This window comes from Calidris pugnax, unplaced genomic scaffold (assembly GCF_001431845.1).
Source record: "Calidris pugnax isolate Ruff unplaced genomic scaffold, ASM143184v1 scaffold13, whole genome shotgun sequence".
Lineage (NCBI taxonomy): Eukaryota > Metazoa > Chordata > Aves > Charadriiformes > Scolopacidae > Calidris > Calidris pugnax.
This window is the reverse complement of record NW_015090810.1, coordinates 17111533-17129053: the sequence shown is the minus strand read 5'-3', so window position 1 is coordinate 17129053 and position 17521 is coordinate 17111533. Positions and strand designations below refer to the sequence as shown.

At 43.8% G+C, this 17521-nt stretch overlaps 1 protein-coding gene across 1 annotated transcript; it reads left to right on the top strand.

The window, feature by feature from the left end:
• Nucleotides 1-6387: 6387 nt before the first annotated feature.
• Nucleotides 6388-16465, top strand: CIDEA (cell death-inducing DFFA-like effector a). Its single transcript, XM_014938709.1, has 5 exons — nucleotides 6388-6475; nucleotides 10151-10307; nucleotides 10525-10668; nucleotides 12822-13003; nucleotides 16043-16465. Exons 1-5 carry the CDS (start codon nucleotides 6438-6440, stop codon nucleotides 16173-16175), a joined length of 654 nt encoding a protein of 217 aa, XP_014794195.1. The 5' UTR covers nucleotides 6388-6437; the 3' UTR covers nucleotides 16176-16465.
• Nucleotides 16466-17521: the final 1056 nt, after the last annotated feature.

The window sequence follows — 17521 nt, the reverse complement described above, 5'->3', positions numbered from 1 at the left end:
CCCACCAACATGTCAAAGGTAACTCCACGTAAGGGATCGTTTACCCCACGATTTGCATTGCCATATGCGGCACAATCCGCCAAAGTTTCAAAGGCACTTTTAAAATGCAACACCTGAAAAGGAGTAAGCCAAATATTAGCTAAACGATAACAATCATTTGGTATCATAGTTTCAATAGAAAATATCGCACCGATCATTTGCTGTGTGTAATGAGATGTTAACCCATATTGCTCAATAGCCTTTTTAATTTCCTTTATAGTCGTCCAGTCCAGAGCCTGCCACTCCCTTCCCCCTTGAGCATTAACCACTCCTGGAAGAGCCTGAGGCCATTCAAGAGGTAGAATAACCCCGTCTAACATAGCTTCTCTTATAACTCCTTTCCAACGCCGGGCAATTACATCATCTGCCGACGGTTTTCCCTTTGGTGGAAGAGGTAAATTATCAGGCAGTGGGACATTGCAGGGATCAACGTCCTGTTGTCGCGGCATCACCAACCGTGTTAAGCCTCGCTGTAAATCTGCCAGCTGCCTGTTAACATCCGCATTTGAAACCGGGATGTGCCAATCTGCTTCCAAAAGGTCTGCGGAGGAGGGCGGCGGAGGAGATGCCCCCGGAGCATCGTCAGGAAAGCCCTCCAACGGAGGTGCCGATGGTTCTGGCAGAGGACCAGGCGGCTCTTTGCCTTGTACCGGAGGAGCCGGAGGTGGCAGCGGTGCGGGCGCAGGCAGGGTGGCGGCGGCGCTCATATTTTGGGCATCCCACACTATGCCCGTTTCTTTTGCCCATAAAAGCAATTTCTTTAAAGTATCAGGGTCATACTTAAGTCCTCTCATAGACAGGAGATGTTGCACAAGCTTCAAAATAGCTTGCTCTTCATAGCTTAAATTATTACCCATGGTAGCGTATGACCCAAAACGCGTTCGGCTGCTCACCTTTTTTCGTGGCCACAATTAACGAAAGCTTCTCGTCTCTCAGCCGGTTTCTCCTTCTCCTTCTTCTTTTTTCTTCTTCTTCTTTTTTTTTTTCTTCTTCTTCTTCTTAAATTGCCAACTGTCAATTTCAATAAGAAATTGCGTGGTGCCCGTGGTGCCCCACGTTGGGCACCATTTGCGGTGGGACTCAGACGCAGACCAATACGATCGTGCTGAAGCCCACTTTATTGTTTTAACAAACTCTTTTATATCTTTCTTACAAACGTGTGTCCATGCATAATTGGTTCACTCAAAGTCCAGCAGTCCATGATTGGATGACCTCCTCCTTCTTTGTTCTCTGCGGTAACTTCAGTAACTCTCCTCTGCTGGCAGTCTGACAGGCCCTTAATCTTATTTACTCCCTTCTTCTCGGGACTCTCAGGCCTCTTCAAGGATACACAGGCATCTGCTCAAGGCCGATGTTAAGCTCACATTCCGATCCCTCAGACCAGCCAAAGTTTCCCACAATTTTACTCCTTGTCCAAGAAGATTTTTTAAATCTACTTTTTTAATTAATTATTGCACCTACAAAGAAGCGTGAGCTCACAGTTCAGTCTGGGGGATCAGTAGTTCTGGCTCTTCAAGATCTGCTATAAAAATCCTAACGCCACTGTAGAGCTATGGGACAATTCCACACTTGATAGCCTCTCCTCTCCATTTTGGGGAGAAAAGCCCCAGAAAATAAAATCTAAATGCTTATAAAATAAAAATTCATATTTCTTTCTGAATAATATTTTCTTTTCTTCCCATAGAGAGTATCACTAAACAATAGTAAACTGTGAAGATGTTAGAAACAAACAAACAAAAAAAATTAACAGTGATTTAGTTTAATTTGGAGCTTATACATTTCCAAAGTCGCAACTTTTGAAATGTAAAATAAAATATTTCAGATTATCCGTGGCATCATCAGAATAAACAAATATTAATTTTCCCATACATTATCTTCAATAATGAATCTCATGGGCAACATTTCTGTCTTTCATTACTACTGTCACAATGTAGCTCTCAATAAGTCAGCTTTCAGCCAAATGCTGCCCACAAATACCTGCAATTCGTTCACACATATAGCATTGGAAAGGGGATAAAGGAGGGCAAAGCCTGACCTTCCGATTTTAATATCCTGTCTAACTATGAAACATCTAAATTTAAAATTGTATTCGAAGAATTTCACACCACTGAAATACTCTTGTCAGGGTATTTTTTCCCATGGATACAGCATGTGCCCATCCATCAACACTCTCTTGATCCTATTGTTAAAATCATTGAAAACCAAAAAGAGCAAAATAAAACAAAATACCCACCCATGAAATCTCATAATAAAGAACATTTTTTCTGGGCCAGATGGTTCACTGCAGGGAAGGGTTAGTCTTTTGTTCAAACAGGGCTTTCAACATCAGAATCTTTGCTGGACACAGAACCATTTCCAGCCAATTACAGAGGATTTTAATTAGTACCAAAAAATGTTCCCAGCTTCTGCACAGCCTTGCAGAACAGCCAGATCACCTTTAGGAGGAGCCTCATCCCCTCTTGTACAGCTAATAGAAACACTCAGTGGCTCCTGCAAAGCTCCACAGCTGTTAGGCATTATGAAATATGGTTTCATTAACAAAGGTTCTGAAAAAGATGGAAAATGATAAAAAGCAACATCATGAGATCTTTAACTCTCCAGTCTTATCTGAAAATAATCAGCCGTATCTAAGCCTTCTGTGAAGGATGCTTGTCTAACTTGCTCTTAAAATTTGCTTTTTGTGTTGTGCAGTAGTGCTTGACACAAATATTAAGAATGAAGAACCAAATCTTTAACATGAACAGCCTGGCAGAAATAAAGCAGATTCAGAGGCAGTGGAGATAGAAATCTGCTGGATAGTAAAAACAGTTTAGAAACAAACATCACTATTTTGAGGATACGGTGAAAAATATAAAGTTGGCTCTCTATGGAAGGGATAGGAAATAATTAAATTTCCTTAGGGGTGGTTGCAAGAGTGATTCTAACAGAAATCAGGATCAGACTTATCCAAAAGCAGGAAAGGGCAGAAAGGCTGAACAGGTCAGCTTTTGCAAATCTAAGCCAACCCTTGTCACCTGTTACCTTTGTTGCTAATGCTGCTGTAAGTACATCTGCTCACACTTCTTGCACTCCCCTCTCAGGTCAAGGGAGGCAAGGTACAGAAACACTTTATTCTGCATTAATCTTGCTCATGTAATTTGTCAGAGCTTTGAGAAATAGAAGGAATGTCCAAATTGATCCCTGGTGTCCTGATTTGTCCTCTGTGTTGTTTGAGCACTGGCCCAAGCAATGTTTGTGTCTAATTCACTTCACATCTTCAGTAGGCAACTGATCTCAGCACCTAACAGTCACCTTAGAGTTTAAATGCTTCTTAATCACCATCGTAGTGGTTGGAAGGGACTTCAGAGATCATCGAGTCCAACCACAAAAAAAACCAAAACAACCACCCACCACCTAAACACACAACAACAACAACCAAACCAAAACCGTCACTTACCCACACAACATCCCACCACAAACCAATAATCTTGGGCACTAGAGCATGCCCTGAAGAGCCAAATGGACAACCTAATTCTCCTTTCCTGCAGGTTAAGCCCTTGTAGGCATAAAGAAAATTCTATTTAGTTCCTCTTCACAGAGTTCTCTAAAATCAGTGAAGCCCGTGATTCACACCTTCACCCAATCTTCCTATTTCCCAAACTACGCAGCCCATACATCGTGGATCTCTGATCATTCCCACTTTCCTTGGGGTTTGTTCCAATTTGTCAACTGTTTTCTTGAAGGGTGGTGAGGAAAATCTGGCCTGATACTGCAGGCTTACCAACGTGAAATTTCATGCGAAACTACTTCAAGTGCTTTCTCCTCCCTGCTAAAGTGTAGATTTTCTTTTCACAGCGCTGTGACCCCTGTCAGCAGTGGCTTAAGCAAACCTGTTTAACTTGAACTGCAGTGGACAAATAACACGTATGGAATCAGTCACTGCACCTCAGCAAAGGGACAGTAAGACAGTAATTTAGTAAGAGGGATTAACACAGTTGCTTATTTAACACCACCTCCAGTGTTCACTACCTTCAACATCAGCCACGTACTTTGTCCCCTGCATGATTAATGCTTTCAGTGACAACTGAAGCAAAACGTTGCTAAGTATTCTGGCCTCCTCACCTCAACCTATGGCTTGTTTTCACTCCCTGCAAAAGAGCTGGATGATTCTGCCTCTTACTGCTAGTGTCCTCATACTTACTGTTATCTTGTCATGTATATTTTTAATAAGATCTCACTTTTGACCTGCCAGATTTGGCTCATGATACTGTTTTATACTCTTCCCCAGTAGTTTCTGCACACATCTCATCTGCACGCTCTCTTGCTGGTGTTCAAAGACACTTCTTTGCTGAGGCGCCCACCTTTTTACCCATCTCATGGCTTTACTACTGCTTGCTCAGGAAAAAAAAAATAGGAGTATTAGCGCAGCTTGTGTAACTACAGGTAATACCCTCCTCTCCTTGCAGATCAGGACAGACTTCGAAAGGACATGTTTTTCCTGTTACTCTGAAGCCAACAGCTGCGTTTGTATTTGTTATGACAACTGCCATGGGAGGTGAAGCACTAATGCTGCTGGAGGAGCAAAACAGGCTGTCCCTGCCTCAGAGCCATGGCAGGCCTCATGCCGGGTATGACACCTCGGGGGGCTGCTTGGCAGTGGCCGCACTGCCTGGATGTCTCTGCAGAGACCTCTGGGAAGAGACACGTGGCCAGAGGAAAGCTAAACTTCTGCAAGACCAAAATTTCCACCTCCTCCAGACATTTGTACCCCGTCCTGTTCCAAAAAATCCTTGAAGTTACTACAATTTTCATATCGTTTCGAAGAGGTACTCTCCCTCCCCTTAGAATCACAGAATTGTCTAGGTTGGAAGGGACCTTTAAGATCATCTAGTCCAGCCATCAACCTAACTCTGACAAAAACAGAAAAACACATCTCTAAACCATGTCACTAAGCACTATTTCAACCCGTCTTTCGAGTACCTCCAGGGAGGTAGGATGGGACAGACCATTGGACAAAACGTCTCCTGCTACTCTGTTTTCTCCCTCTACACCAGGAAAAGCTGCAGTATATAGAAAAGATTTTTGACAGTAGAGAAACACTTGGTAAGAATTTCTTACAAATGGGCCACTTTGCACAAATAACTTCATTGTGACCCACAAGATACAAATCCAGGGGAAAATAGTCTGTTTGGAGTCCAGTGCTCAGAGAACTATTTATTGTTCCCCATTTCCCGCTCTCGGTGACATACTGCCAGGGACAAATCACAGAAATGTAACAAAACTAAATGAAAGGAAAAGAAGGGGTTAACATATGAGAAGAGTCCCCACACACCTGCAAGCCCTAAGAAGCCGAAGGAGGAAGAGATAAAAGTCTGGCCTCAGGTTGCCAGTAAGGAGTTTGTTAGGTTAAGCTTTGTTCTGAGGTGGGGAACTTATTCCACCAAGCTGGGAAGGCGATTATTTAGACTGGATGAAAAGGTTGGGATGTTTTTGTGGTTTTTTTGTTTTTTTTTTTAATAGCTGATAAGGGCCCCAAAGCTGAGGACTGAAGACATCTAGCAGGTGTTATCCAGCCTGTTGGAGAAACCTGGAGAGTAAAGAAGTACTGTGAGTGGCTCTTCCTGCCCTGAACAGGCTGGCACAGAAAAAACAATCCAGGCAACCAGGTAACTACCCATTCCTGACCCTGGGAGTAGCCCGAGAGCTGGTGGCAAAGGCCTCCGGAGCCTTTCCCTGATTAGCAGTGAGAGGGCTTCCTGGTGCAGGTCCTGGCCCTGGGTCAGGCCGTTGCCTGGTTCTGGGGCTCCTAGCTCTGTTTTCCTTGGGCAGTAACGATTTGACCGCTCTGAGAAACAGAACCTGGTTTCAGAGTAAAAAAAAGTAATCAGTAGGGTATTTGTGCCCATAGGATTATGTAAAATGGAAAACCTGCCTGTGTACCCGCTCAGTAAATTTAAGGTGCGGCTCCCCTGCCTCTAGGAATAACGCTAAATACCTCCACTGAGGCTACTGTATGCGTTAATCCAAGCTGTAAGCTTATTCGCAGGCTCTAAAATCAGAAGCTGAGACACTTAATCTGTTGATTTGCTCTAATGCTGAGAGGCTTCATAATGAGATTGGCTTCCACTGTTGCTATATTAGCTGTAACCGGCTAACGTACGGTATGTAACTCGGATACGTGCTAAAAAAAACCCAAACCAAACAAAAAAACCTCCTTGTGGCTCTTTACCTGAGTAAACCATAAGGCAAAACGCACCTAAAGGCGGGTTCCTTCCACGGTGACGGTGCCTCACACCCGCCGTTACCCCCGACGGGGCGGAGGGGCTGTCCCGTCCCTCCCCGCCGCGGGGCGGAGCAGGGCCCGCCCGGCCCCGGCACTTAAAGGCGGCGGGCGGCGCTGCCCCGCGGCCGGCCAGGCCATGGAGGCGGCGCGGGAGTGCGTGGGCTCGGTGGTGCGGTGAGTGCGGGGCTGGAGGGGGAAGGGGAGCGTTAAATCTGGTGGGGGCCGGGCGGGAGAAGCGATCGGGGGGCCCTGGCGGCCTCCCCGGCTCTGCCGTCAAACTTCTGCCGAGGGGGGCGCCGGGAGGAGCTCGGCGGTTCCAGCCCCTTCCTGAGGGGAGAGGGCCGGGTGCGCCCGCCGCCTCTCGGCGCGGGGGCTCGGGGTACCGGGGAGCCGCTTGGACGCCGTGGCAGCCTGGCTGGCACCTCGGGTGTGCTGACCCCGTCCATGGAAGTGTCTGTGCGCCGCTCCGGCATCTCTACGGTGCGTGTTTTATGAGGGAAACCGAAGCTGCAAGCTAGTCGACCCCTGACTAATTTCTGATAACTTTTTATTTTATTTTATTTTTTTACTTTGCCGTTACAGCCGTGGTCGTTTTCTGTGAACTCTAACCTAAAAATCAACCCCTGCCACGTTCTCAAGCCACTCATGTTGTGCAACGTTGATTTTTCTGTGTGAGGCTGAAGACCGTTGCACCACATCCTTAGACAAACATACATGGCATATTGCAAACAGAGATAAAGAGCAGAATCTGTGTGCAGGGCTCAAGGCAGGCTTGTAATCCCCACGTTCTCCTCAAAACAAAATTAATTAATTCTTCTGTCCCACCAGTCTTGACACTGGTGCTTGGGGCAGTATGTGTGAGTCTCTCTCTCTAGCAGGTTGTAGTTATACAAATCAAACTGGATGAGATGCTAGAGTTTGAAGATATCTGCTCTTTCAATTATATTTTTATGTCTTCCCCTGACATAGGATACCTCTCCCCTTTAGGGAAGAGCTAGGACTTGATCCTTCAAACTTTAAAGAATAACAATAGTGGAGTTGTCTGTATCTAATGTGTTACTCAACTTTTGTGTAAAGCTGGCTGCACCTTAGTGTCTTCCTTTCCTCGCCGCTGCTTGTTGCCAGACTTGGCTTGGTCAACTTTTAATAGGAAATTATTTTCAGTAACTTCAATCTAGCAGAGGAATTCCCTGCATCAGGAGTCTGTTTGGTTTCTGAGGGCAGCTGCAGCAAAAAAGAATCTTTCTTGGAGCCCTGAATGTAGGCTGGCCTGTTTGAGTCTGTGGCCTTTGTAGGGGGGAAACAAAGGAAAACCAAGCTTTCGGCAATAGGCCCAGAAATGGAAGGGTTCGCACTCTTTTTAGCTTGCTTTTCTTAATCATGCTGGCTTTTGTTTCCTAGTACTTCTCATTAAGTGAAACCTCAGCCTGCGCTGCAGCCCAGGCTCACAGCTTCATAAGCAGACTTAGTTTAAAGGTGATATTGACTGGTTTTATTGAAATGTAGGTGAAAGCTTATCAATGTTAAATAACTCCCTAAGACTTGGACTCCTGTTAAGTAACTGCCAGATAGAGCTAATGAAAGTCCTGGCTTATTAATCTGTTAGGGGTTTTTTCTGGGACTTTTTACATCTGATAGAACTAGGCAGCAGTGTCAGGTGATTGATCTCGAATCCTGAAGAAACTTCTGCTTGGAACTGCAAAATACAGCTTGTCTGTTTGGCTGTGCTAATGCCTGAGGTGAACCCTGTTAGCTCAAGTCCTGCCCGTGAGCTGTGCCCCTAACACTCTTCCTCCTGTACCAGGATTTATATTTTGGCTTTTTTCCTTATGCTTTGTCTTTTGCGAATGACAACTTGGCTTAAGTAATGGGAAAGAAAACTGTTCAACAGGACTGGTATTTTCTGTCCTCTCAAAAAAAAAAACCCCAACTTGGTGGTGCTGTCATGTATAGCACTCAAGTAGCTATTCTACATGCTAGTTTTCAAATGTAAGAGGGAACAGGATGTAATTACCTCTGAAGGCATTGTCTCTTGAATCCTGAGTGTTGCACTTTTTAACAACAGGGTGCCCCACGAAGTGGAGTCACCAGCCCCGAGGCAGATGAGCAGTTTCATATCTGAGGAAAAGACTCAGTGATTCAGAATGGGAGCTGCCCATGGACCAGTGGGGTGATTGGGGGACTATTGCCTTAGTCAGCGGAGAGGTTAACGAACACGCCCTGTCCTAGCACGCTTCCCTTCCAGACCTTCAGCGCCTTTGTCAGTGCTATTCTGTCACCGCGTCTTACTCCCTGGTCTTGACCCTTCTCCAGGAGGAAAGTGCTTGTTAGCTCTTTAATTTGGAACAGTGCCCATCTCCTCAGAACCATACTGGTTGCTCATCCTCACCACCTTTGTTACAGGAAGGAGCAAGGTTTCTACCCGTTGTAAAAGCCAGGGACATAGTCTTTAGACAGCACTAACAAGAAGGTATTAGCTTGAGCTAGAATAACACTGTTGAATGTCCACCTTCCTTTAAAAAATAAATGCTGAGGAGTTTTTGAGGAAGAGAAACTCTTTGGCGTACAGAGGAAAGGCAATGGCCCAAAGGCCTGTAGAACAGCAGCTCAGAATGAGAGCAGGAAATAAATTAATTGCTGTTACTTGCTCTGGCCAGTCATAGAGAGAACTTTACATGCTAAAAATATGCTTGAAGACCAGATAAGAGGTTTGGAAAAGATATTTGTTGTCCCTGGTCAATGTGGACTTGCACAAAAAGGTGTGAGTGAGTGGGACATTACTAGTTCAGTAACTTTCTACCATTTCATCATTGTTCTAGGAATGCCTGTGTTCGTTCTTTGGCTGCAGAAAGAGACTGCCAGGAATTTGGGAGGCAAAATATTGTCACGCTGTAAAAGACTTGTTAGAGATCATTCCTTTCCAGGTGTCATACGGATGGCAATTTTTGGCAAACTGGATGATGAATTAAGCAATATAATTCAGCAGCAAAAAGCTGTCACTAGATACAGATAGGAGCAGCTCTGTACCTTGGTGGGGGAGTTGGCAGTTATGAGTTGTATGTGCTCAATTTTCCTAAGGGAACCTAGCCAGTCACTATTAAAACATGCAATTGCCCAGGAAGATTTAAAACCTCCTTCTAAGAGTGTTTGAATTCTTCTAACCTCTCTGACAGCCTGCTTCAACATTATCCATTTATATACTTTCATCTTGTCATTTTATTTGGCTTCTTTTGATACAGTAGGGCACAAACAAGTTTTAGTTTGTCATTTTCAAAACTAGATGAAGTTTTATAGACTGTAGGTACTATTTACAAGATGAACACCTTGGCTGTTTGGAAGTCAAACATAACTGTTTCAAAAAGCTCTGCTTGCGTTCTGACGCTAAGTGTTTTGAATGTGGATAATATGGTCAGTGTTCCTAAGGTGAACTCATATCTTAACTAAGTAGTTGAAAGTAGTTTTGTGTATTGTCTGATTGTTTGTCCTGCAGGTAAAAAGAATGATTTACATAGCTGAATGCCGCTAAGAGCTGCTCCCTTTCCAAGTCAGTGTCAAAACCTGTCAGCTTCATTGTAATCATAACCTTGACATCAGCTGAGCTAGAGGTGGCCCACATCTCCTTGAAATGTTTTTCATTTTAGAAGTGTTTTCAAATGTCACTGCCAAGAGAAAGCTCAGAGACAAACTCATATGTAGGGCTGTGTAGTATTTAGTTTTGAAAGCCAGCTCCATGAGTCTAACGTGATCTGTGAATTGTATAATGTTCCTATATCACTGAGCTCAACAGTCCTTCTCACAGTACTTGACGTAACTATTTTTATAACTGTGCTGAATTTTTATTTGTCTTAGATCTTTGGTATCCGTGGGAGCATCTGTGGGAGCAGTAACAAAACAGACCCTGTTCCCTCCTCTCATGCCTGCAGGGCGACCCTTCCGTGTGTCGAATGCCTCCCGAAGCAGCCGGAAAGGAATTGTTGCAAGCAGCCTGCAAGAGCTCATCAGCAAGGTACAGCAAACATTCCCACTCTGGCTGAAACTTATAGTGAAGTATGGTATCTCAGAAAGGTTAAAAGAAAAGGTTAAAAACGGTTAAAAGAAAAAACACTCTTGTTCTTCTAAAAATCATTACTGGGGAAGTTCAGGAGAATATGGCAGATAAGCAAGTCTTAATATGAAACTATGGGCCCCCTTCTGAATGCTAAAATCAACTGGTTTTTTTGCAGACTTTAGAAGCCTTCCTTATATCTGGAATAGTTACTCTGGTTTTGGAGGAAGATGGCACGGTTGTGGACACGGAGGAGTTCTTCAGGTCCCTGGATGATAATACACACTTCATGGTTCTAGAAAAAGGACAGAAATGGACACAAGTAAGTGTTGAGTGCCCCTCTCTCACTTGGCTGGAAGTAGATGGAAGAATGTGGCTCTTAAAATTGTTGGAAATAGGGGAGAAGAGAGAGAAAACTTCCCCTCAAGAAGGCAAGATATCAACTCCTCATTGAGCCTTCCTGGGTGATAAATCCAGCTCACTGTTTTGCCCCTTACTTGGACATAGAGCTGTTGGCAAATATTTGCCAAAAAGTTAAATGAAACATTACAACTGAAAAGAATTATAGGGTAAATCCCATGCTTTTGGAGAGTCTCAGAAATAACTTTGTTCTTGAGCCTTTGTAACATAAAGAAAATTAGGACTTTGCATGAAGTTAAAAATACAAGGTCTTTAAAGGTTAGCTTTTAGAAGGGGAAAAAATGCCCAGATTAAGCAGCATAAAACAAGTTTTGCCTTGTGAAGGCTAGAAAAATGCTTGTGGTTAATTTTGCAAACAGCTAAAAGTTGTCATCAAAACCTAATTTTAGTCTACATGCTTCAGGATATTTTAAGAACTATTAATATCAGCTAGCTTCACCCTTCTGATCATATCAGTTCAGCGTCCAACTTGTGGTTTTGTGGGGGAATAATCATCTGTATGTTAATAAGATAGTCAAACTCCTAATTGTCTTTTCATGAAATGGTTGTTGCTAGAAAGTTAGCATGAAAACTTCTTCTAGCAGGTGCACAGCTAGCAGAGGAGCTGTAAGCAGGCCTCCTGTTTTTCTGTTCGTATAGGGAAGGCTCAGCTGTGTGGCTGTGTTTCCTCAGTCTCCTGTCGCAGTGTGGGCAGTCTCTGCGTTTTTCCCCTCGCTGGCTCATCAACCTGCTGCGTCAGGGCCATGAGCTCCAAGAGCAAAGAAGTTGGAGGCAGGGTATGACTCCACCTTGCTCCTTGCTGTTCTGCCCAATGTCCGGCTTGGCACGGCAGCAGAACAAGTCTCAAATGCTGCCCCTCTTCAGACTGCTGAGTGACAGCAGAAGGGCTGCAGGAGCTTCACAAATTGCCTGGAGTGTAGCATGAGCTCTGTTGTGTTTATCCAAATACCCTGGTGCTAATGGGGGATACTCTACCAAGCATACCGATGACTTGCATGTACCCAAAACTGTTGTTGATAGGGGGCCCTGTTGCTGAAGCTTGGAGGCTATCGAAGTAAAACAGGCGTAAAAATGCTGGCTAATGATATACTACAGTGTTTAACTTGGTCTGACTTATCATGGCACTGTCTGAGCACTGGGGTGACAAGTACGAAAAGGCCCAGTCTTACACAACTTTATTGCTTCATTTAGCATGCAAAAAACAGGTTGGCAGCTGCCAAGTCATTAACCTTGAGCAGAATGTGCTGAGCAGAGTATCCACTAGATGTCTCTGTAAATATGGGTCTTCTCTACTGTTTTCTTTTTTTTTTTGAAGGGAGCAATCCTGAAAGCTCCACTTCCAGTCCTGAAGCAGACAAGGGCTGCTTTTAGTAAAGGAGGCTGGATTTAAGGTGGAATATGACTTTCCACACTCCTCCTTTGCTTTTTATCTTAAGCTCAGTATTGACCCTTAGGCCTAACAATCAGTGGTGGTTCCCTCCCCGTGTTACCTTTTTAGTAGGAGGAAGGATAGGTGTTATGAGCCAGGATTTGAAATGAGGACCTGACTTTTCACAGATGTTGTCTTTGCAGCTATCTCTAAGATTGCTCATCAGTATTGTGTACCTTCCTAAACATAAGGACCTAATGTCATCCTGGTTATTTGGTGGCCTGTTAGTGTGGACTCATTGTGCTACCTCAGCTAGCAGCTGGAATGTACCAGGATAATTAAATGACAGGAACAGTGTCCAGTGGCATTATCTGTGGCTTCAGTATACTCTGAAGAAGCAGCTCTGTTACAGGAAAGAAATATTCAAGAAGTGCTGTGTCACTCTAGAATTTCTATGTCTGTCTGCAATAGCTTCAGAAGCCTGGTCAGGACTTGAACAAAATTACCTAAGCTACAGACTTGCTTTTCTCAGTGCTAATGCTTTTAATTCTAGTTTAGAATTGATTGAGAACCAGCTCAAAGACTGGAATAAGCAATCTGCTTCTAGAGAGCTGTGCTATTAATGATTGTCTTGCTGTAGTTTCCTGGCTCAAGGTGCAAACTCTCTTTCCCTCTTTCTAAATTAGACAAGAAATGGAGTTGTTGCTTTGAGGCAAAAGAAGAAAATGGGAGTAGCTAACATCACATTTGATCTGTACAAGCTGAACCCTAAGGATTTTATTGGCTGCTTAAACATCAAGGCGACCTTCTACGAGATCTACTCTATCTCATATGACATCAAGTGTATGGGAGCAAAAAGCATATTGCGGTAAGTATGTTTCCACTGCTGATAGGGTGTATGCATTGATGTAAAGTCTGTGTTTGCTTATTGGTTCTGTGAAGCAGGTGTGTTTGTAAACTTAGTATTAATTCTTACATACTGGCCAGTATGCCGACTTTTCCTTGTAAGGTGGATAGCTGACTTGTAAAAAACTTAGCGTAGCTTCTTATGGTGGAATCTTAAGTTTCCCCCAAGGCAAAATCTTATCGGCTTGCATTAACTGCAAGGGTGTAGGTATGGTCTCTTTGTTTTCCTGAGAGAATTTCCCCAGATTCCTTTGACTTGTTTGAAGAATGCGGGAGGCTGAGGAGGAAGCATTTGACTCTTTGAAGGGGGGATTTAAGGGAATGAAATGAGAGAGGAATTTGAGATCTAATGGGAGAGGTCTTAAAGCTTGCTCACACTTTGCAATACCCAGCTGCCAAATGCACCACCTGAACTACATGGAGGCAAAGGAAAACAGAAGAGACTTTACACTGATTATGGTCTTTGTGTGAAGTTGTCACCTGTAGTAAGATTGTGTGATGTCACTGTTTGAGCCAGCTGGTCTCCTAAGCAAACTAATGGAGCCTAACAAGGACCACTGTCTCCTGCAGGACCAATCTGTGGTGGGTTGTGAGTTTGGTAGAATTGGTGGTTGGGAAATGCTGTGTTATGCAGGCACTAAGTAATACCTGTCCTGTCCACTGCTTTCAACGGCGTGTTGAAAGTCTGTGCCTTGTGAAAACCAGCTGTGTCCTGCCCCGGGTTAAAGAAAACTCCTTCTGAGTTCAGACTCCTGCACAGAGGTGCTGTACTTTGGCAGCTGTTTAAGCTGCAGCCCTGAATTTCTCTGCCTGACCTTTCAAAATCTAGTTGAGACACAGCAATGCAGTGTTGTTCCATTTTATTACTTGGAGACCAGGACTTGTCTCTGTACAGAACAAACAAATGTATATGCCTGTAAGTGAGGCATAAGTTGCACTTCCCCTGAGCAACATGTAGTCTTTAGTTTGAAGTCTTCAAATAGTCCCTCCTCTCATGATGCAGGTATTAAGCATTGTAATGCTGATGTTGTTCTCTCTGTCTGACTGACCTCTCCCACTCTACTTGCGTGGTCCCTTGTTTAATTTTTCAGGCTACAGCTGGTGTGGCTGTAGGTGAGGCTGATCTCTCTGGTCATACTGCAGTGATTATCCAGCTACATGCTATGCCCACCTATAGGACTGGCTTACTTAGGGTTTCTTGGAAGCAAAGTCTTACCCTTGAGCAGCTGCACTCCTCCAGCTCCTATGTTTGTCAAGTCTCTTGAGCCAGAACAAACTCTGATTTCTGGCTATCTGCTGTGGAGATGAGTATCAGCACTGGAACTTGCACTGCTGAGGAGAATTTGAAGTGACAGTCTGCCTCCCTGCCAGCACAGGACAACTGGTGAGAAAGAAATGGTACTGGCAAACAGCTGAAGTAGCTGTGGAGTTCCTCTGGAAGCACTGCTATGTTACAGAGTTGAGCTCTGAGGAAAGTGCCAGTGTCAGGGTGGGAAAATAGTCTGCTAGCAAGAACAAGGGTGACAGAGGAGATAACCCTGGGTACTTTTGAACACAACAGGGAGGTGACCTGTCTCCACTTGCTATTGAAAGGCAGATGATGTTAGGTTCATGGTGTAGTCCCCCAGCAATTTGGAACTTGTTAGCAAACTCTGATGCCCTCTCCCCGAGCCCACCTGTGGAGTGTGAAGGCAAAGGACTTTAAAATGCTGCAGTTGTTCATTGGTGGGAGGGGTTCAAAGCCTGCCAGATCTGATTAGTGCATTTCCCCTCGCAGTTTCTCCCTGTAGTGTCCAACTGAAGGATCAAATGCCCAGTTCAACAAATAACTTCCTCTGTGGCTTAAGTGACAACTGCTCTTGTGTGCAAGTGACACACTGCAGCTGCTCAAAATCTGTGTACCAGGTGCAGCTTTCTTTACAACTGTAAAGCCTCTTGGCCTGTACTATCTGGTAGAGGAAAGGACTTACTGAAATGGAATATGTGTGGGAAGTATGAATAAAGGTACAGGCTTGGGCTTTTTTTAAAGGCTTCCCAGGCTCTATAAGTACAGGATGTTCTATTCGTTTGAAGCATTAGGTTTTGACTGCAAACCTTCTTTCACCACAGTGGAAACAACTGAATTTGTAGGAAGAAGACTTTGCCTTCTCTGCTAGAGCTCAAAGGAGAAGTGAATAGCAGCAGAGGGTTCACAGCTGCCTGTTTTCTCAGACAGGAATTCAGAAAACCTTCCTTCTTTTTGCAGAAGAGGAAGACTGGTCTGGTTTCTGCATCTTCAGAAACTGATCCCTTTCCAGTTTGGAAAGGTTCCAGTTCTTGCATACTGCTTCCGCAACGCCTATATTGTAGATCTCTGCTTGCCTAATCTTAGTTTGTGGGTCTTACTGACTCTCACACAATATTATATATTTGAATGCTGATGCTTATTAAAACTTTAAAAAATAGAATAGTTATGAACTGAGAATTCTTAAGGCTTGCAGCTTGGACAGTATTAGTTTGCTGGCTTCACTTGTTTTGCTGTTGGGCATCCACTGTAATGTGATTGCTCAGCTTTGGATCTAATCGAGTTTGATCTGTAGCTTGGAGATACAGGCAGTGTTGTGTTACTGAATGGCCTAAAGGTGAGACGTGAGGTGGATTTATGCTGCAGGAATGCTGCTGGGCTCCCAGGCAAAGTGAAGTCTTCAGTGGTGCTCTGGTAGTTTGAGTGATGGCTTTGCAGAAAGCCTGTAAATGTCTGATGGGATGACAGCCTGCTTTGTTAAATGTGTTTTCTGGTTCTGCCAACATGCCAAGAGTTTTCTGTCAGTCAATGACCACAAAAGTATTTGCTCTAAAGAAGATACAGAAATGACCCGCTTCTCAGAAGTGAGGAGAAATGGGAGAGTTCTTAAATATATCTACCTAAGTCATCCTGACGGTGTTGAGGGGGGTGGGGAAATGTTACCCTGTTGGTGAATTTGTAATTTTTTTTTTTTAAAACAAATGGCTTTTCTTCTAGGAAGTTGCTTCAGCTAATATCCCATGCGGCACAAATCACTGGACAGTTTCTTCTCTGTACTGGAACATATATGTTGCAGTTGATGGGTGAATATGATGAAGATGGCACGTGTACAAGATCAAGGCAGGAGTAGTGAACGCAGCTGCACTTCTGGTATCCGATCCATTTGCTTAAAGACATTCTCTTGCCCAACTTTGATTGCAATGATGTTATAGTAGGGGGATGTCTACTGATGTGAACTAACAATTTTCCCATTTGGGAATGCTTGTAGGCCTTAGGCACAAAATAAGTGTTTGGTGTTCATGCAGGCTGTTAATGCAGCAAAAGGATGAGTGCCTCATATCTGAGAATTTGGCAAAAGGAGAGGGAGCAGGTTTTTGCTCCAGCAACTCAAAATGGATAATAAATATACTTGGAAACTTGCATGCTTTGTAACCAGTGGGGTATTTCTTGCACTGATCAAAAATTAATTTAGTTGGGTTTTTTATGGCTGTCTACTTGCCTTCTGAATGGACTGAGCTGTAAGGCAGGGGAGGTGTGTTTGGGGGGGGTTTAATCCTTCACAGTGCTGGTATTAGTGCTCAACTGGCATTGAGGTACGAAAGGGTGAACTGTGCTTCTTTATTTTGTGTTACCCGTGGAAGTACACAATACAACTGAATTCAGTGATTTGGTTCAGTGACTGACTGCTCTCATGAAGTCTAATTGGAGAAAGTGCAACTACTAAACAGAACCTTAAAATTTAGCCTTACTTCCCTTAAAACAAGTGAAAACATTTCATTTTAACTCTTCATATTTTTCTTCAAACCTACAGAAAGTTCAGGTTAGTGTAGCTCATACCAGTTGGAGAAACTTATACTTCATTTCTGTAGTTTTTACTGTTCAGTTGCAAGATGACACTACATTCCCAGCTGTACTGAGGTACATGTAGCATGATTCTGTAAGAGGCACTGGATTTTGATGCCCCTGTGTTCAGCAGCAGGGACACTATCTGGTCTTGTGTAACACATATATGCTCTAAAATGTATACTTGTGATTTCATAGTCTCCCAAGACAAGCTGTATAAAAGGACAAAGTTTTTAATCCTTAGGTAGAATTGCCCAGAATGTTTTCTGCAGTTTAGTGAACTGCTAGTATGACTAGCTCCCAGCAAGCTTTTCCTCAACAGTGGAGAAAACTGGGAAATAAGTGGTGTTGGGCATCTTGTGTCAAAGTACAAACTCCCATTGCTGAAGGGAAAAGGCCCAACTTCAGTTGGATGTAGCTTTTGAGGTTTTCATTTGCTTGCTCATGAAGAATTTTAGTAAGTTGTTATATTCTAGCTTAGGTCTGAAAGCTGTTAAGAAGAGAGAAGATGCAGGCAATGTGTCTAACCTAATACCAGGGAAGCTCTGGTAACGGAGTGACCAAGTGGGCAGGGGAAGAAAACAGTGGGAGCAAAAGGGAAAAGGACCAATGTGTACCCCACAGTATGTGCCA